General features: G+C 37.9%; 3 protein-coding genes across 5 annotated transcripts; 1 reads left to right on the top strand and 2 right to left on the bottom strand.

Annotated features, from left to right (window-relative positions):
* The first annotated feature begins 4435 nt into the window (after positions 1-4435).
* LOC113781936 (caffeoylshikimate esterase-like) lies at positions 4436-7014 on the top strand. Its single transcript, XM_027327812.1, has 8 exons — positions 4436-4670; positions 4772-4804; positions 4939-5065; positions 5184-5330; positions 5477-5607; positions 6295-6432; positions 6532-6630; positions 6722-7014. The coding sequence occupies exons 1-8, from the start codon at positions 4668-4670 to the stop codon at positions 7010-7012; spliced, it is 969 nt and encodes a 322-aa protein (XP_027183613.1). The 5' UTR covers positions 4436-4667; the 3' UTR covers positions 7013-7014.
* Positions 7015-8084: 1070 nt separating this feature from the next.
* LOC113782763 (pentatricopeptide repeat-containing protein At2g33680) lies at positions 8085-10963 on the bottom strand. 3 transcript variants are annotated; one of them, XM_027328678.1, is made up of 2 exons: positions 8417-10963; positions 8085-8336 (listed from the first exon to the last, which is right to left on the bottom strand). In XM_027328678.1, the coding sequence occupies exon 1, from the start codon at positions 10939-10941 to the stop codon at positions 8800-8802; it is 2142 nt and encodes a 713-aa protein (XP_027184479.1). In that variant the 5' UTR covers positions 10942-10963; the 3' UTR covers positions 8085-8336; positions 8417-8799. The 3 variants fall into 3 exon arrangements, with proteins under 3 accessions (XP_027184479.1, XP_027184480.1, XP_027184481.1); XM_027328679.1 differs by having other exon boundaries at positions 8085-8515; positions 8726-10963; XM_027328680.1 differs by having other exon boundaries at positions 8085-8503; positions 8726-10963.
* Positions 10964-11238: 275 nt separating this feature from the next.
* LOC113782780 (spliceosome-associated protein 130 A) lies at positions 11239-18229 on the bottom strand. Its single transcript, XM_027328701.1, has 4 exons — positions 15002-18229; positions 13138-13629; positions 12338-12494; positions 11239-11622 (listed from the first exon to the last, which is right to left on the bottom strand). Exons 1-3 carry the CDS (start codon positions 18008-18010, stop codon positions 12357-12359), a joined length of 3639 nt encoding a protein of 1212 aa, XP_027184502.1. The 5' UTR covers positions 18011-18229; the 3' UTR covers positions 11239-11622; positions 12338-12356.
* Between the last annotated feature and the right edge of the window lie 1245 nt (positions 18230-19474).

Raw genomic sequence — 19474 nt, 5'->3', positions numbered from 1 at the left:
AAATCTACGCTATCTTGTCTTGGTAAATTACATTCACCCGTCAAGTGAAAATATGGTGCTAATAAATACAAGAAGGGCATGCAGGAATATAATTTTCTTTACTTTTTTCCTGAAGATTTGCATGTAGTGTTTAGCCAGGAATACCCTATTATTTACCAAGACAACTCCATCGGAAGCAGATGTTTTAACTTTAAAGATTAGTGTTGGTTTCTAAGCCAACAACGAAATAAGGGATCGATTCCACTTTGCAACCTTCAACTTTGTTTAAATTCTAGTCCCTAAATATCAAAGTGTGATAGTACTTTAGTTCCTAATATACCAAATCTATCACACTTGAGTTCAATTGATGATGGAGATGGAACGGATTTTTATACTTAAGTGGAGTTGTAGTGGCTGATCAGGAAAAAAAATCTGGCATTATTGGTTATAAGATCAGTCTGAAAACCGGTCAAAATTACTAACAACAGCAGCATCAGTAATTAACGATGTCATATTCATTCTAGTTTGTCGTTATAAGACTCATCAATTGAATTAAACCAATCAAGTTGTGATCCGATTATTGAAGGAATTCGCCCGTGGTCCAAATTTTCTAGAGAAATATTAATGAGTATGTTTTGAAATCAAGTATTTCCAAGCTCAACCGTTGCTCTGGTTCAAATTCGACATGGTCAAGACCATGAATTCCAGCAAGAATCCTTTTCCGGGGTGCATCAATTTGCAAGCGCTTTTTGACTTATGAGAAGCTGCCCTCACTTTCACTTGGCCAAAATATTTATGGAAATCCCGTTGCTACCAAGTTCTTCAGGGAAATGGTTACCGGAAACGCAAATATCCATCTCAAAATAGCCACCAGATGAGACTCTGGACGACACAATTAATAATGGATGTCCCATTATCCATCTGAAAAAGCCAAAGCGTGTGGGCTAAAATAAATGCATTTGGAACTTGGGAAAGAGAAGATAAGCCAGAAGCAAGTCGCAGTAGTAGTAGCGTTAATACAATGCACAGTACTAGTGCAAGTAGCAGCCTCCAAGACAAGAGGGGCCGCGTCCGTGAGTCGAAAAGGTGAAGGTGGAAGAGACAAGCACCAGCTTTTTTGACATTTCAAAGTTGCCGTCTCCTCAGTTATAACTTATAACACCTCCTCCTCAGGGCCCCCAACCCGGAGCTGGGTGGGGCAAGCCGTTATCAATCTACTCCGGTCACCACCGTGTCTCTTCTGTGTTCACTAAATTGATCACGCAATCAACGTTTATAATACGAGGTTTCTTCTTTTTCACCAAAAACCGAATACTGTGAAAGGACAAAGATGAAAAAAAAAACGTGTTTATCTCTTGAGATGATTCACCGGCCAAATTTGGTACAGGACTAGGAGGACTAAGAGTCTGTAATTTAGATTGTTATTTTTTAGAGTTTTTGTTAAAAAAAAAATGTATTGTAATAATTTGATGTATATGAGATAAAAAAATGAATAAAAATATATTCATGAAAAACGTATAAATCTTTTAGAGAAAAATTGTAATCCAAACAAGGACTCAGGATATCGGTTTTGTGAGGGAGGGATATAACCCACAAGGAGTAGTGCTCCATTTAGAAAAGAAAGCAAAATGGTACATTAAGGAAGCCAGGTGATAACGTTATATAGCATTCTTTTTTTTTTCAAAATAATAATTATCTTGCTTCTAATTTTAGACAAGTAAACTATTGGGATACATATAATAATAAGTAGTAACTAGTATGAATTATTGCCATTTAATATCTGTTCTATCTACTCTTTTATTGGTCTATAGGGATAAGCATTATGTACTGTAAGATGACAATTATATTTCATCTAGAATTTCTTTTAAATGTGAAAAGTCATGATCCTTCATTTTTCAATTGTATTTTAAACGGACCAACATGAATCAAATTTAATGCATTAGCTTGAAAATGTTTCCTTTGATCAAGTCGCAAGTTAGCTTCGTGTTGACATCAAAGAGAGAGCCAAGCGAGTTGACCAAGAAACTAAAACAAGCTATGATGAAATCATGAACGTGATCGCCAGAAAGAAAGTTGCAAAACCAAGAGAGCTTAAAAATAGAATATAAATGAGGATTAAGACGTGAATCCATCCAGGACAAGTTGCAAATCCAAGGGCATGTGCAGGATAGTTGCTGACCAAAATGAAATTGGAGCAAGAAACACCGTCAGTGTAATTTTCAGATGGTTGCGGTTTTTGTGGTAGGATGTAATTAATTCATCATAAAATGACTTGGCGTATTAAGCATTTGACACCTGGTTATGTCATAATTCATGATAATTCATCTTTGTTTCTTTTTTTTTTTTTTTAGTTATTTTCTCAGATCTAAGAATTTCTTCAGATCTACATGTTAGATTTAAAATTTCTTAGGTCTTCTCGTCATAAATAAACATGCACGGATATTTATGGAGGCATTCGTTCAATTGGTCAGACTTGATGATTTGTGATTCACAGTGTAAGTTTTTATAATTTATAACTCTGTTAAATTTTATGATTTTTTACATCAAATATATCTGTGACATGTTCAATGTATTTTTTGCCATTAGTGCAGATTACTTTGTCAAACAAAAAGTGCTGGACGATTTTCAGCTAGATTATTAATAATATTGACCGATGTTTTATATAAAAAAAAAACACCTGGTTATGTCAAATCTTTGTTACTGGGATTAGGTGTTAAGATAAGAGAAATTATAAGTAGTAGATCTTGGGTTCAAAACCTCCTATTTATAAATAAAAAAAAAAAAGAGAAAAAAAAATCTTCGTTATTAAAATTTTACCATGTCGATTGATTAAATCTTGGCCATTATGAGTTAGGATCGATTACCATATAGCCTATGCCTCAACCAAAAGAATATGTTACAACATGTTTTGGCAATTTTGTGATGTCCAAGCCCGAGCCCTTAAAGGCCAATATAATAACGAGCATTTAATTAATAGGATAGGATTGTTCATTACAATCATATGGTTAATAATTATTCCAAACATGGATCCTTTTGGTTAAAAATTGTTCTCTCATAAACTGACAAATAGAGTGAGGTAGAAAAGAAAGAATAAATAGACCACCACCAAAAATACATAAAAAAGCCAAAGATCACCTGGGCATTAGTTCTTGTAATTGTGTGGAAGAACGAAGTTGATGGTTGTCACCAACTTCCACAAGATAAAGGCAAGTAGTTAAAAGTCCAAAAACTGTTTCTAATCTAATTGTATATAAACACAAAGATAATTTTATAACCAAATGCCACACATGAGGCAAAGATTCAATGTTCCGAAGAGTTTTCCTATTAATATGATCTCATCACCTTTACTACATAACCAACCATCATTCATGTCTTAGTTTTATTAGCCAAACAAAATTTCACCATTTATTTAACGTTAAATAATCACCGACTTTCTCCGACACCATTTTTTTTTTCTTCTTTTCCAGGGGGCCAAGATAATTAATCTTTTTTTTTATATGTAAGTATATGTTTTATGTTGTGTATTATGTTGGATTGTGAAAGAAAACTATGTGACGTGGATATCTGGTCAACTTGTGCGTGATGCATGAGAAATGGTCAATGTAGATGAGCCCTTTTTTATTTTTAGCCCACTTTTGCCGGGATACATTACGAAGTCTTCTAGATTTTAGCCATTAGAATACACGCTTCTGAACGTTAAGGACCCGTAAACTTTGGAGCCTTCAAATCGTTAGTTCCTATCCAAAATAAATAATAGGAAATCGTCACTTTTTTCTTTTTTTTTTTGCCTTTGTTCGTGCTTGTTGAAGCAATATTCTTTCCTTTCAAATAAAAAAAAAATTGGTAATCCAATTTCTGATTGGAAAAAAAGGTTTGATAATTCTTTTTGGTGACCATAACATCGCAAGTAACTCAAATGTTAATTTTAATAATAATAACTATTACGTACTCCCAAAGTTGTTCTATTGCAGAATTGATAGTATAAAATTAGTATTCCAAGTAGCTTTAGGAAAGGGTTCAATAACATTTTTGGGTCATACTTATCCATTTATAAATATATATATATATAATTTTTTTTTTGGGTAGGGAAATACATATCCATATAGCCTTATAAGCTCTGTAAAAAAATTATCTGATAGCGGTAAAATTGTCCAAAACCCAAAAATAAAAACGAGAAGATATAATTGAAATTGACAGTGTCCTACTCGTTGAAGTTAAAAAAAAAAAAAAAGAGGTAAAAGGCCAGACACAGCAGAAAAGAAACTTTCCAATGAAAAGAAAACAAGTGGTTCCCTACAACTGAGCAGACAGACTACCCCACATTATCATCAGTACTCGTTTCAAGTGGCAACTCCCAATTGACCGGCGACCCTTCTCCGGCTTTCGCCTTCTTTGATTTTTCCATATAAATAGCGTATCTGCGTTCAAAGTCTTCTGCATATTTTCTCGTATCATATCATATTGGTAATAGGGTGCCTCCCCCCCTTACTCCTTAATTCGTACGTCAAAAACCATCATTAACTTTCCACTTTTCATCATTCACACCACATATATAGAGATAGATATACACATCCAACGTTATATTCTTATAATCCTTATCTCTCAATACTAACTTAGTGGGAGTTAAGGTCAGATAACGTTCCCTGTTTCTCAAGACAATCTTCATTGGCTTTTCGCATCTTACTTTCATGGTAAGTTTCACGCTTTCCTCCCTTTAATTCTATGCATTCTTTTTCTGTCTTCTTTTTTTTTTTTTTTGGGGCTTATTTATTGTTGGTAACAATATTTGCAGGCCAACGAAATTGACAACGTTCGGTATGAGGAGGTAATTATATTAATTTGCTCTGTCTCTATTAAGGATTGTTGCGAGCACTTTTTTTTGGCTTTGTTTAAGGATTTAACCAAGTATGCGTGAAGCATCTAATTGGGATTCTGAAATTTTGTTTCTTTTTGGTGCAGGAGTTCATATTGAATTCAAGAGGATTGAAGCTGTTTACGTGCAGATGGTTGCCTAAGCATTGTGAACCAAAAGCTTTGATTTTCTTGTGTCATGGGTATGCCATGGAATGCAGTATCTCCATGAAAGGTCGACCATTTTTCGACTTGCTCCTGAAACTTTCTTTTTCATTTTTGTTTTCACTGAAACATATAAGTTATAGCAGAACAGAAACGTTAACGTAATGATTTTCTTGTGGCTGCAACAGATGCTGGAATTCGGCTTGCAAAAGCAGGATTTGCTGTTCATGGGATTGACTATGAAGGCCATGGAAAGTCATCAGGAATCCCTGGTTATGTACCTGACTTTGACGGTCTTGTTAACAACTGCTCTGATCACTTCACCGATATCTGTGGTAAGAATGAAACAAATCCTCCGCTTCCTCTTTATCAGAGGGGGTTCCTACAGCTGAATCTCTCCTACTTTTCTTGCTTCTTATGTCCAAGACCGTAAGAGGAGTGGTTGGTTGACTTTCTTGGCGTTTTGATTTTCATATGACAGAAAGGAAAGAAAACAGGAAGAAGATGAGAATATTACTGGGAGAATCAATGGGAGGAGCAGTGGCTCTCCTCTTACACAGGAAGAAGCCAGAGTATTGGGATGGTGCAGTTCTGGTGGCTCCAATGTGCAAGGTGAGTCACCCTCCACTGCCAAGCCCTACCCCCTCTCCCACTTACTTGTCTTGATTCCTTTTTTATGGCACTTGTTTTTTTAATGTTTGGACACTGCTACGTGGAAGGAACAACATGACAAAGCAATATTGGACACTTTGATTTGATTATCTTCACACTGCATTTAATTTCTCCCAATGATTCTTTCACCACCATTCAGTTCTATTATTGTTGTTGGTGGCTTACGTTTTAAACCGATTAGGCACTTTCTATGGTCCTATAGCCTATCTTGATAATTCCAGTTGGTAGGGCCATAAGTGTGATTCCATAGATGTTTGAAGGTCTTCATCTCACGAGTGGTTTCTTGCCTGCCCAAAGAAGACAAAGCATCTTCCCTTTTTTTCCTTTACTTTCTAATAGTTCATAAAAAGGCTCCCTCTTTCCTACCTCTAGCGTCAAAGTCAGAACAAATACTTGTATAGCTTCCCCCAGCCGGCAAGGGGCTCTGGGAGCCACCACTTTATTTTCTTAAGCCAAGCCACACGCAAGGCTACAAAATCTGATGATAACTGCACATGAACTTGAAGAGCTAGAACAAATAAAGACTTTGTTTAAAATAAGTAGAAGCTAGAATATACTTCGGCTGCTTAAAAGACTTTTTGTTTTTGCTTGGACTAACCTGATTTAACTGTGGAAATTAATTTGCAGATTGCGGACGAAATGAGGCCAAATCCAATGGTGACAACTGTTTTGACCAAGCTTTGCAAGTTCATTCCAACTTGGAAGATCATACCTACACAAGATGTTATTGACGCAGCCTTTAGACTTCCTCAAATTAGAGAGGAGGTAAAATTCTTGACGATCCCTTTAAAATTCTGAAAGAAAGGTGGAAAAAAAAAGGGCCAATCCATACTTGAAATTGATTACATGTTTTATTGACTGCAGATTAGGGCCAATCCATACTGCTACAAGGGACGGCCACGCCTAAAAACTGGCTATCATCTATTAACAGTCAGCATGGACTTGGAGAAAAGACTTCAAGAGGTCAGTTATCAAACAAATTAATATATATATCTTTGTACAGGGGAATCATCAGGGCTCTGATTTATTAAAGTCATTCCATTGCATTGAACAGGTTTCGCTGCCATTTTTAGTCCTTCATGGTGAAGATGATAAAGTAACCGATCCATCCGTTAGCAGATTGTTGTTCGAGACAGCTTCTAGCTCAGACAAGACCTTCAAGTTGTATCAGGGGATGTGGCATGCCCTGACTTATGGGGAGTTGCCAGAGAACATCAATATAGTGTTTTCAGATGTAATCAACTGGTTAGATGAGAGAACATCTGTGGGTAATTCTAGGCTGGAAATTCAACAAAAACTGGCAAATGACGTTTTGGCAGAAGCAAAGACAGAAGTGTGTGCCTAATTTTTTTCTTTTTGAAAAAAAAAACAAAAAAGATTGAAGTTTGTACGTAGGATAAACTAGTATGTAACAGCAAGAAGCTTGTAAAAAAGGCAAATATGTATCTCAATTAATTTATTTTTCAGAAGTAATATTTGCTCCAAGTTGTCACAGTCACTGAACAGATAATTTGTTCAAAGGGGACTGCTCCAAAATAAAATATTTCAGCAACACCATGTAGACTTTAGCTTCCAAATATGGCGTCATTCCTTTAGAATAGGGGGGAAGGTTCTTGATGATTTTGATTTTTTGAAGTTCATCATGGAAGCCAGGCATTTGCTATTTTGACATGAAAAAAAAAAAAGAACTTTTGAGGACCTTTCTTTAGTTTGATTTATCTGTCACAAGGACTCCCAAGAGTTTAAAAATATATATATAGAAAAAATGGAAGAGAAATCACTTGAGCAGCTAAAGTACAGAAAATGTATTAACCACAGTAGATTATCATTTGAAGTAGTTGGAATTTTTTTTTTTTTTTAGGGCCAAGGATTTTTACCGGTTGACATTTTCGGTGGATCAACTACTACCTCCAATTTGACAAAAAAAAAAAAAAAAAAAAACTACTACCTCCAATCTCGAGTTATTTTATCATTTTGTTTCTTCTTATTCTAATACTTTTGAGTTATTGTGTCAGTCTCCTATAATTAATAATCCCAGATTTTGTACCAATAGTTGAGAAAGGCATCTTAAGGAATCTTTTGGAAGACCTTTAAGCATTAAGCTAGCATGCGCGCCTACTTCACTAATACCCGACCGGTCGTAATAAAAAGCCTTATATATTCAAGCTTTAACCAGTCAAACCCCAGGCACAATAGTTTATGCAGCTCCCAGGGGATAGAAACAGAGTGGAGATGTTGTAGAGATTATAGGTTATAGTGAGAGCCGTTCACATAACCATCACACCCAAGAAGAAAAGTTAGAAAAGACGGCCTCAATTTGGAAATGCCAAATCCCCAAACAGACGGCACATTAAACTGAATCAATCCCCCTCCTTGAGAATAAAGAAAAGCTTAGGCTAACCAAAGACAGTCAAATATACATTGAGCAATTCTTTCTTCCTTATCCATCATCTAACGTAATCCTAGTTACATAGGCAAGAAGTACTCATGATCCTTGTACAAGTACAAGCACATTCCAGATTTGCAGCTTATAGGGCATACTATAATCACACTACATTGCAGATATATCAGAAAACATTAGTAGCTCTGTCTTGGTTTGAGAATAGTCAATGGTATGCAATGCAAATCGAACAAGAAAGCATGTTCTGTCCTTTCATCTCCAAATCAGGCTGAGGTTGAAAAATATCAAGTTAGACACCAGAATCGGGTTAATTGAGCTCCAGAAAAAAGCATAGGATGACTCCAGTACCTTCAAGGTGTTTTTGTTTCCCAGTGCTTGACAATAACCACATCAAGAAAGTTCACCATCTGCATCAAATCTTGTGCATGCTGAGTCCTGAATTAAAAGCTGAAAGAAAATTTCATAACACTTCCCAAGGAAAGAAGTGCATTACAGCCCAAAAAATATGCATCCTGCACTTCCATTCTTCACCAGCATGACCAAAAAAAACTTGGTAACTGACTGATAAAGTCAATATTTTGCATGACGAGTACTTAGATGCTCAAAATGCTCTATTATTAACTCCAAGTATCAGAAAGCAGAACAAAGGTAAAGTACCTCTATGTTGTATGCCTGAGAAATACAAGAAATAAATCGATGCCCCTTGTCATAGTCTTAATATCAGCACAGCCTCAAATGCTGTCCAGAATGTCCTCTGAAACAGATTGGTAACCTTCATCTTTCATCAGCTTGATCAATCTCCATAGCTCTCTTTTTATTTTTTCAATTTGAGGATGTAACAAGTCTCCAACAACAAAAACGTGAACTTGATTCTTGAGCTCAATCCAACTACAACCTGGCTCCTTACTTACCCCTCTGAAGTTCATCATCCTCCTAACACGTTCGACTTCATTCAATCTTCCCAAAGCTGAATAGATGCTCGACAACAAGACATAAGTGGATGACTCTTGAGAGCCCAACTCCATTAACTTTTCTCCTGCGTAGGCTCCCAATTCATAGTTGCGATAATTTCGACAAGCACTTAACAAAATACGCCACAAGGCTAGGCCATGATCAATATTTGCTGACTCAATAAATTCTTTCGCTTCACTAAGCCTTCCAGCACGACCTAAGATATCGACCATGCATGCATAGTGATCCACCCCCGGCATTAGACCAAATTCATCAGACATCATGCGAAAATAACCCCAACCTTCGTCTACCAAACCCATGTGGCTACAGGCAGAAAGAACGTTGACAAAAGTAACATAGTCAGGCTTGGTCCCCTCCATTCGCATCTCTTCAAAAAGTTCAAGTGCTTCAGCACCACGGCCATTCTGTGAATGACCAGAAATCATTGCATTCCACGACACTACATCTCTGGCAGGCATCCTCCAAAAGACAATATTCCCATCCTCAAGATTCCCGCACTTTGCATACATAGTTGCAAGAGCACTTCCAATAGGAACTTCAAGATTAAATCCATACTTGACTGTCTGGGCATGCATCTGCTTTCCCTGCTCCAAAGCAGCAAGGCCAGAGCAAGCTTTCAAAATACTGGCCATTGTCAACTCATTGGGAACAATATTCTTCATTTGCATTTGACAATACAAGTTAATAGCACTCTCGTTATCCCCATTTTGAACATAACCACCTATCATGGAAGTCCACAACACAATATCTGGCTCCTGTAAATACTCAAATCCCTTCTGCGCATCCTCAATGTTACCACATTTAGCATACATGTCAACCAAAGCTGTCATGATATACATATGAGATTCGTATCCCAACTTCAACAAATACCCATGCACCTGCTTCCCATGGCAAGCAGCCTCGACATCGCTGCAAGCATTGAGCACCCCAACAAGAGTGTACTCACTAGGCTTCATCCCGTAAAAATGCATATCTGAGAACAACTTTAATGCCTTCTCACCATTTCCAGTTTGCGCGTAACCTGTAATCATTGCAGACCAAGTAATAGAATTCTTATCGCTTGAAAACTTGAATGCCAGAACAGCATCATCCAAACTCCCACACTTTGCATACATGGTAACAATGGCATTATCAACAGAAACAATTGAAAACAAATCCAATTTAACAGAAAGACCATGGATTTGCTTCCCTATATCAATAAACTCTGGCAATGTAAAAGCACTAAGAACACTAGTAAACACAAATTCATTCAAGTCCTCTGTCCGTCCCCCGCTGAAAAGAAGTTTAAAAACTTCACACGCCTCCTTAGCAAGTCTCTGTGTTGCATATCCAGAAATCATTGTAGCCCACGAAACTGAATTTCTATTAGGCATTTCATCAAACAGTTTTCGGGCCTCTTCAACAATGCCTAGTTTACAATACATATTCAGTAAAGAACTATTGACAAAAACATCCGAATTATCGGCTGCTTTGACGACAAGGACATGGACTTGTTTTCCAACAATTGGGTTCTCTAGAATCGACAATGCAGTAAAAATGCCAGAAAAGGTGTGAGGATCGGGAAGAAAATTGCGGTGCCTCATTTGTATGAATAGTTTGAGGACTGAAAGAGAAGAGTCTCGACTGCCCAGTTGGGAGTAGCCATTGATGAGACAGTTCCAGGAAACCACATCTTTGTTTTGGATTTCTTGGAAGACGAGATAGGCTTCCTGCAAACGATGACATTTTGAGTAGAAGTTGACGAGGTTATTGGCAAGGAAGGTGCAAGAGGAAGAGATGCCAGCTTTGATCAGATGGGCGTGGAGGTATTGGCCTTTTCGGAGGTTTCTTTGTAGCGTGCAATCGAGAAGTTTGCTGAAGAAGACGCGGGAGTTATGGGTCAAGGCTGCAGCATGATTCATAAGTGGAGAGGGTTCAAGTTGCAGCAGCTGTTCAAGTCCCGGCGGAAAATTGGACAGCAGTCACAGCATCGGAGAGAATATATAAGCAGTCACAGCAGTCACAGCTCTGTTCTTAAGAACAGAATTACGTAAATCAATTTTTACAGTCTTAACCAGGATGCATCCGATGTTGCTGCGGCTTTGTCCGTATATAGGTGCACATAAACAAATTGGCACCAAAACTGAAACATACATAAGATCAAGAAGCAGCAAAATTGCTTCAATATGATGATATTTAGTGCAAGTTAATGCAAGGTGTGGCTCACAAAACCCCTTTAAAGCATGGACACATGCAGAAAGATTTGAAGACAGAGAGGAATTTCTTCGTTAGCAAAACGTAGTAAATCATAATACGTTTTTTTTCCTAAACAACAAACTAAGTATATTCTGCTACAAGATAATTACAACGAAAAGATCTGAAAACATTGTAAGTAATTGGCCACTAAGATTTCTTCTGATACAGGCAACTTTCCCAAGATACGAAAGCAAATTTTTTCCCCAACAGCCATTCTCCTGTGAGATGAATGCTTTTCTTCCACCTTGCTGAATATTAGGGATATTGCTTCAACAGGCACCATCAACATAATCAACCTTCACTCTGGTAAACCACCCTCATCCCGAACTAACATCCAAAGCCTTGACCTACCCACATAAACCAACAAAGTGATGAGAGAAGAATTCCAAGCTAAACAGGTGTGTAGCAGTAAAAAGCATACTGTTAAGTTCTTTCTATTTTTCTCGATTGCCAGATTTTCTTGTTTCCAATTCCTATTTCTGCACTATAGGTGAAGTTGCCAATAATAGGTCAAAATCTGCACATACAACACAGAAGCAATATGTTGTTTTTTTCACCAACCAACATATTACTTGACTATTGAATCAAGGCATATTTTACCAACACCATTCTGAAAAAATTAAACAAATTTCCATCCCTAACAGCACCTAGCTATAATTAAAAAACCTATCAACAGATTCCAAAGTTTTCTCTTGAGAGCACATCTCACATAATATTCATGCATCATCTTAATCAGTTGTTCATTCTTTTCATAAATCCTGGCCTTTAAACCACCAAAGTCATCCTGTCTTCCAAAGGACCTAGGAATACGGACTCTACATGGAATTTAAACTGATTCCAACATAAACAAACGATCTTTCTGCAAAACAACTCCCAACAGTTTTCACTTGAAGGCAAGCAGGACTTTACAAGTTACAAGAGTGTATTTACTCAACCTTGGGAAAAAAAAGGGAGAGACAGTGATAACTGCAAATAGGTAATCGGATCACTGCATCTACATATCAAGTACATTGAGTTCATGCAAAAGTGGATCCTCTGTGAAAGGAATAAATGTTCTTTCACCTTTCATCTGACTATAAGCTCAAATTATCTTGTTCCTTATTTCTTCTAGCTTTTTTAGAATCTCTGCTGGTGTCCTATCCAGTTCATCAGCAATTTTCCGCTGCATGTCCACCGGCAACGTGGGGAATTGCTCACACAAATCTCCATCAATTACATCCTGCAAAATAGTTTAGACCTCTAGAGTCATTAAGGAACATCTCAAAAGAAAAGAGCAAAACTCCATGCAATTTTTGCTGTGAATTTCGAAGATGACAAACCAAGCATAATCCAATATTTACAAGGAAACAAGGATAACTACAAGAAGGAAGTGATAAATCAAGGGTGCAGCAAACACCACCATCTTTTGAAGATATGCCATCCCACTTATAGAATAGCATCAGTTGATCAGCTATGTGTTTTCATTGCTTAGCTAGCATGCAAAGAGAGCATTTCATGAAAGGCTTTTCACTAGCCAAATGCATCAATGTGACAGGGAGTAACGTTGTGATGCTGGATAATATCTATTGATATTGTTGTAGTTCCACAAGACTACAAGATTTTATCTTGATTAAAATAGTTAAACATAGATACATGCACGATGAGTTTATGAATTTATTCAGCGTCCTTATTTCATGAAGCAGAAACAGTGAAGTACTAAGTCCTCCATGATAGGCAGGCAAGTCGAACAAAATGTCATTCTGAGCTGTGCAAGACCCCAAGGCCAACTCCTTAACAGCACATGAATGAAATTACAGTCCAGATAACCCAGAATATTTTGGAAGCTATAATGCATGAGGTTATGAAAACAACAAAGACTTTACCTTAACTGGAAAATAGGCAGATCTATAGGCCATATGATCTCTACCACATAGAGGTGGGTGTTCCTGCCTCAAATGCATCTCCAAGTGAGAGAAGAAGTCAACATCATCTCGGGAGGTGAATGGAAGCAGTGCCCCTACACTCCCCATGACAGTCCCGTAAACAAGGCCCTCTCCACCACCTGGGATTAGAGATGCCTTCTGCAAGCAAGTGACCACATCACCAACATGGAACTGTATGATTTCTTCGACCTTGTTGGGAGCACCATTAAGTTTTCCTTGCTCCCACTTTATCTTCCCACCTGTTGGGTCTTCTTCAATCTCATCTGATACATCTTGGGGTAACCGCACAAAATAGAGATTGCCGAACTTGTCAGCACCTGCCATGGTATCAAAGTCTACGTGGGTTGCTGCAGTCAGCCATCTTGGAACAGTGTCATCAGCAAAAATATATAGTTGATTTTCATCACGCCTATACTTGCAATAGTGGAATGACTGTAAAAGAACACCCATGTACACAACATAGTCAGGGCAGAACACGTTAAACCATAAAGAATATATCTAACCCCAAAGAAACTTTTAAGTGATGATAACAACCATAGCTCAAATTATAAACACTTTGGCAAAAAAAAATAATAATAATGGATTGAATCCACAACAATTTGGCAATAATGACACTCCCTGCATCTCATTTTATTAGTCATGATATCTATATTTGAATACCCCAAATTGTGTGTCATGCTGTAAATGGAAATTTATATATATATATATATATATATATATATAGAGAGAGAGAGAGAGAGAGAGAGAGAGAGAGAGAGCATCAAATTTTACCATTCATGAACTCCCAGAATAGAGCATTAAATACAAGTTTCAAGGCAACTATGCTAACAAATCGTATAAAAACTTATAACTCCAAAATCAACATATGAACTGTGAATTTAAATTGAGGTCATAGAAAGAGTGAAGAGAAAGTATTACAAATTATTCCGTAATGTTCTCTAAAACTACAACATGGCTGGTAATTAAGAACTCCTCAAGGTGAAACTCATACACTGTTTCTATCTCTTTTGCCTCTACTTCCTCCCTCTAACGTCCCTTTCTTCTAATTTATTTGCCTTATATATTTAGGTTTTCTTGGCTTTTCAATTTTTTTTTCAGGGAGGGCATTGTAGGATGGGTGTTTACACTAATCCCCCTTTTCTCAACCGAATCATTAGCAAAAAATCTTTACAACTACAATTTCTAATAGCAGCCAGCCAAGACCATTTGCTAGGTGCTGCAATCTCTAGGCTGTTGGCCAACCATTTTGGACTGAAGATTCAATGACATAAAAAGTGAATAAAACAGAGAGATTGCCTCAAAACATTTCTATATCGAGTAATTTGAGTTCAAATGAAAAATAGTACCAGAATTCAGAAAATCTTTGTGAGAAATGTTTTGTTCCTCATTTAGAAATTAGTGTCTACTCTCCTTATTCTTAATTTAACTCCAGTCAAGAGACATACATGAAATAGCCAAGCTCACTCCAGTTTGCAGGTAATAGCTCATTCTACATTTTTGTCACCTATTGCAGGTTTTGAAAATTTATATCATCCAAGGCAAAAACAACACTTACACAAAAAGCAAAAGTGGTCCATATTAACTCATCCTCTCTTTCTTGCACCATTCACATCACAGCAAGCAAAAGAGATGACCTTCCGGGACCCCCAAAAAAAAGCTTTTCTCTTTTGCATAAACACTTCATATAGCAGACAAGATTTTTTATTGGAACTCAAGCATGTGTAGATGTATTTATAATTGGTTAAAATGGCTTCAAAAATGTTGAAAAACAACATAGAAAACTGAAAGCACTTTGAAACTGTACCTCTTGCATATCACCAACATAAATCCGATCACGATATGTATGGATAGATGTTATGGTATTGGGAAACAACTTGTTTTCACATTTCCTCAGTAATCTTCTCTTCCCCAAATCATACAATCTTAGTACAGACCCAATTCCAGCAAGCAGCCTTCCTTGGAACTGGCATAGTGCAAGTGGGATACCTTCTACTTGTGTCTTATGCAAAAGTTCAAGAACCTTCCCATCTTCCTTAAACCTATATATATGAATATAGCCAGCATCAAAAGATCTTTTGGGCCAATACTGAAGGCCCTTTGCAGTACCAACAGCTAAAAGAGTCCCATATTCTTTATCATGAAAATTTACAGTGCAGATGCTGAATGCAGCTTCGTTATCCTGAAGCTCCAGCAGACAAGTTGTCTGGGTGGTCCTAGGATCAAGAACTCTGATGCAAGATACCCACCTCTCAGACTCTGCCTTCGGATAACCATACTGCTCATCGGAGAGCGGATCATTATTTTCCTCATCCTCACCACCATTCTCCATTTGCTCAGCATTTCCATTTTCTCCTATTCCAGCAGCGTCAAAACACTCTTTTTTTGATGCTTCACGCTCCTCTGCAGTAAATGCTCCCTGATCACTTTCTATAATTATCAATGACTTCCGCTTGGGTTGAACCACAAATTTTCTTGGAGTATACCTCAGAGGAATAGCTGTTTCATTGAAGGTCTCTCCCAATCTCTCAATAGTAAAAACCCGTAAGGCATCCCCAGCAACAGCAACTACACCTTCTGCACACTGATCAGATGAAAATGAGGCTGCATACTCGAGAGTTTCATATGATAGAGGTGTTAACAGGAAATGCCCCTGGTGTATATAACCAAGCCAGGGTCTACTTGACAAGCAAAGCATAGCACGCCGTCCTCGCACGGTAATAGAAAATAGCTTGGGTGCTCTAAGTCCTAAGAATCGGGAGCGTGCATCGGAGACCTGACCTGTCACCATATCAACCACCGTTCTGAATAGAACACCATTTTGCAAACCAGCATTAAGGAACAGGTTAGCAGGGTGATCTGCACCATCCTCTCCACCAAAAGAAGCCTGAACTTCAAGAAACAGGAGAGATTCTGGAGGTGAAGAAACACTTTGTAGGCTGAGAATCTGCATGCAGTCATCAGGATCCAAGGATAGAATACGAATAGTATTGTCATATGACCCAACTGCAAGGAAGCGCGATCTCTGTCTCCCTTCAGGTACAGGAGCAATGTCCAAACAAGCAACATCTCCAGACATTTCATGCTTCTCAACCTCCATCAGCTGGCCAGTCATATCCACCTCAAAGTAAATAAGCTCCCCACCATTGAGGGCAATGACCACTTGAAGTCTATTAGACCCAACCTTGGCAATTGTTCTCTTCCCTGGTGTTCTCCACTCATTTATACGCCCATCTTCTCTAATGTGCCTAATACCACTGGGATGAACTTGCATTAAAGAATCATCACCAATCAAAGAAACAGCAAGAGAAGGCGTAGTATCAAGAAACCCACTATCACTAACTTCTTCTACTGTCTCGCCAATCGAAAGGACAAGAGTTGCATTAGCAAATGAGACAACAATGTAAGCATCAAATTCATCATTGACATTCTTTTTCACTGTCCAAACTGCACTTGGGACACCAGGAAGCTGTGACACAGCCATTTCACTGATAGCCAACCCTGGTCTTAATATTCGTAGAGTTGAACGAGGCCCACGTCCACAAAGTGAAAAAATCTGGGGAGTTTCTTCCTCGAAAAGGTTTATGACTTTCATATCCATTATTGGCATCAAACTCTCAACTTGGTCAATCCTAACCAGGTTTTTCAGCTTCCTTGGCTGGAAAAAAACTGGCTGAAAACCTTCTTCCGTTTCCATCAGAGTGGCAGATGATGCTTCCACATCTGGATCATCTCCTATTGCCTGAAACTGATATAAAGCATGATTTCCAAACTCTGAAGCAGCAAACAGAAATCCCGACTTCAAAACACACAATGACGATGTGACTGGAATGGTATCAAAATACTTGATCTTCAACTCCTTAACCCTGTCATTGTCATGATCCAAAGTAACCTTAAAAATATCCCCATACTCAGTTTGCAATAAGAAGAAAAACATTGACTTCTGCTTATGCATGGCAGCAGAAACTATCAAGACCCCACGCTCTGCTGGCAAATCCGCTCGCCTAGGAATCACAGCACGGACATCTGGGTGACCCTGATTCTTATAGATAACAAAATTCTCAGCACAAACAAGCACCCCACTGGGGCCATCCCCACCTCCAGGAACAGTGACAAGCATATTGGCACCATTATCAACCTGGTCCGACCATTTCCTGGAAACATGATTAAGCCCTAAATCCAACTCATAAAAGGTCAAATGCTTTTGCGCCTCACTTGCAGCCACACCAGTCGGGTCCTGGTCAGCCTCTGAATAATCCAGCTCAATTGCAGCAAATATGGGGTTATCAAAACCACAATCAACGCCACATATCGAGTAAGTTATGGTATGACTCTTGTGAGCCTCTAAGGGAGAGGAGATGGTTAACCTAGTAGCCGTATCCCTATTCAAAACATACACTAATTTCTGCTTTTCACAGGCACCAATCATCGCAGCCCTACCTTTCGGGTCAATAGCCAAGTACTGGCCGGGCACAATCCTCCGACAACCCGATTTACCAAAAGTTTCCTGGTGGATTTTGTCAAAATAGTTCTTTTCTTTGTTATATTCTAGAATCACAACCCTGCCCGAATCAGACCCAACAACAATGTAGTCTTTCTGGGCACCAGTTAAGCGAAACTGAGCTAAAGAACGAATAACTCCAAAGATTTCTACGGAGAGTAAGGTTTGGAGCTTACCATTGTCGTCGGGACGAAGGAGATCGAGAATTTTGCCGCGGGCGACGACAATTTCTTGAGATTTGCCACCGGAGAAGCTACCGTTGATTGCACAAACCATACCGGTAGCTCTCTGGAGAGTGAGGCTGTAGAGAAACATGGTGCAGATGTAGCTAAAACCCTAGCAAGAGTGAAGTATGAGAGGAAGTTTTGGAGAAGAATATTCAAGCTTTAGGAGTAGAAGAAGTTCGAAAAACTCTGGCAACAAATAAGTACGAGCTTTTTTTTAGGTAGAAAAAACTTGAAGGAATTTATCCTCAAGATTTGAGAAAGAGAGGGAAGAAGAAGAAGAAGAAGAAGAAGAGGAGAGGAGGGAGAGGAGAACGGAGCAGGGTTTTGGGGCTGACGGAAATGCAATTGATTCGGTTTTAATTTCGTTTGTGCCCTCCAAAATTTGCCCATTTGGGGAAGTGACCAAATGCTCTGTTGACTAAAATAATTACTTCTTGTAACTCTGTAATCTACCCAGTGCTAAAGCCAAAAAAAAAAAAAGAGATTTATCGGTTTTGATGTATTCTATTAGTTTTTTATTTAAAAATTAAAACTTTTTCTTTTCACCTATATTCCTTTATCAGTCAAAATTATGCACCAATCAAGCTTTAAATAAGGAACCATAATCGTTCAGGTGTTTCCAATTATGAGCAATTCTTTACCACGCAATCTTCTTGCAATTTCGGACCAAACGAAATGGCTTCTCAAACCTAAACCATTAATATTTATGGAAAATTCCTTAAAGTGTTTCTATCTCTTAATAACTATTCTTGAGGTCTAAAAATTAGAAATTTTGTGTTCAAATCTCACGTTAAATCCATCACATTGGACTAAATGTACTATATGCATGTAATGTAATCTGTTAATTACTTGGATCTTGCCTCCAACACCCCCCCCCCCCAAATTTCTGTGCTCTTTTCTTATTTTGGTTGTAAAATTGTGTTTCCGACTCCTGAATCTAAGAATAAATTCGTTTGGCAAATGAATTTTTTGATTGTTTGTCTAAAATTTTACTGTAACTTATTGTAAAAATTGTAGAAAAAATGTTTAAAATAGACAACTTCTTCTTTTTTTTCTTTTTTCTCTTTTTCCTTCTTCTTTTTCTTTCTTTCTTTTTTTTTTATCCACTCTTCTTCTTCTCCCTTCCACCCTCCCCCTCTCCCTTCCATAGGTGGAAGTTGCAGCATGCTTTCTTCTCTCTTCTCGCTCTTCTCCTTTCCACTTCCCTCCCCTTTCCCCGCCACCTCTTTTCTTCCGGAAAAGGGAAAGGGAGAAGAGGCAAAAAAAAAAAAAAAAAAAAAAAACTTCTCTCTACTAGCGCCGAAAAAGGTGACGGTCGGTGGTGGTGGGGTGGGGAAAAAAGAAGAAAAAGGAAGAAGGGAAATTTGTTTGTGTATTTTGAAATGTATAATTTAAAAATTTTGAGAAATTATTTTTAGGTTACTGTAATTAAAATTATTTAAAAAAATTAGTATGAGACAAACTTGGATAAAAACTCATTTGTCAAACAAGTCCGTTGGTTTTACAACTTTGTCCTTTAAGCACGATCCAAATGGAATGTGGATTTGTTGGC

This window comes from Coffea eugenioides, chromosome 9, assembly GCF_003713205.1.
Source record: "Coffea eugenioides isolate CCC68of chromosome 9, Ceug_1.0, whole genome shotgun sequence".
NCBI classification, from domain to species: Eukaryota; Viridiplantae; Streptophyta; class Magnoliopsida; order Gentianales; family Rubiaceae; genus Coffea; species Coffea eugenioides.
This window is presented reverse-complemented; position numbering and strand designations above follow the sequence as displayed.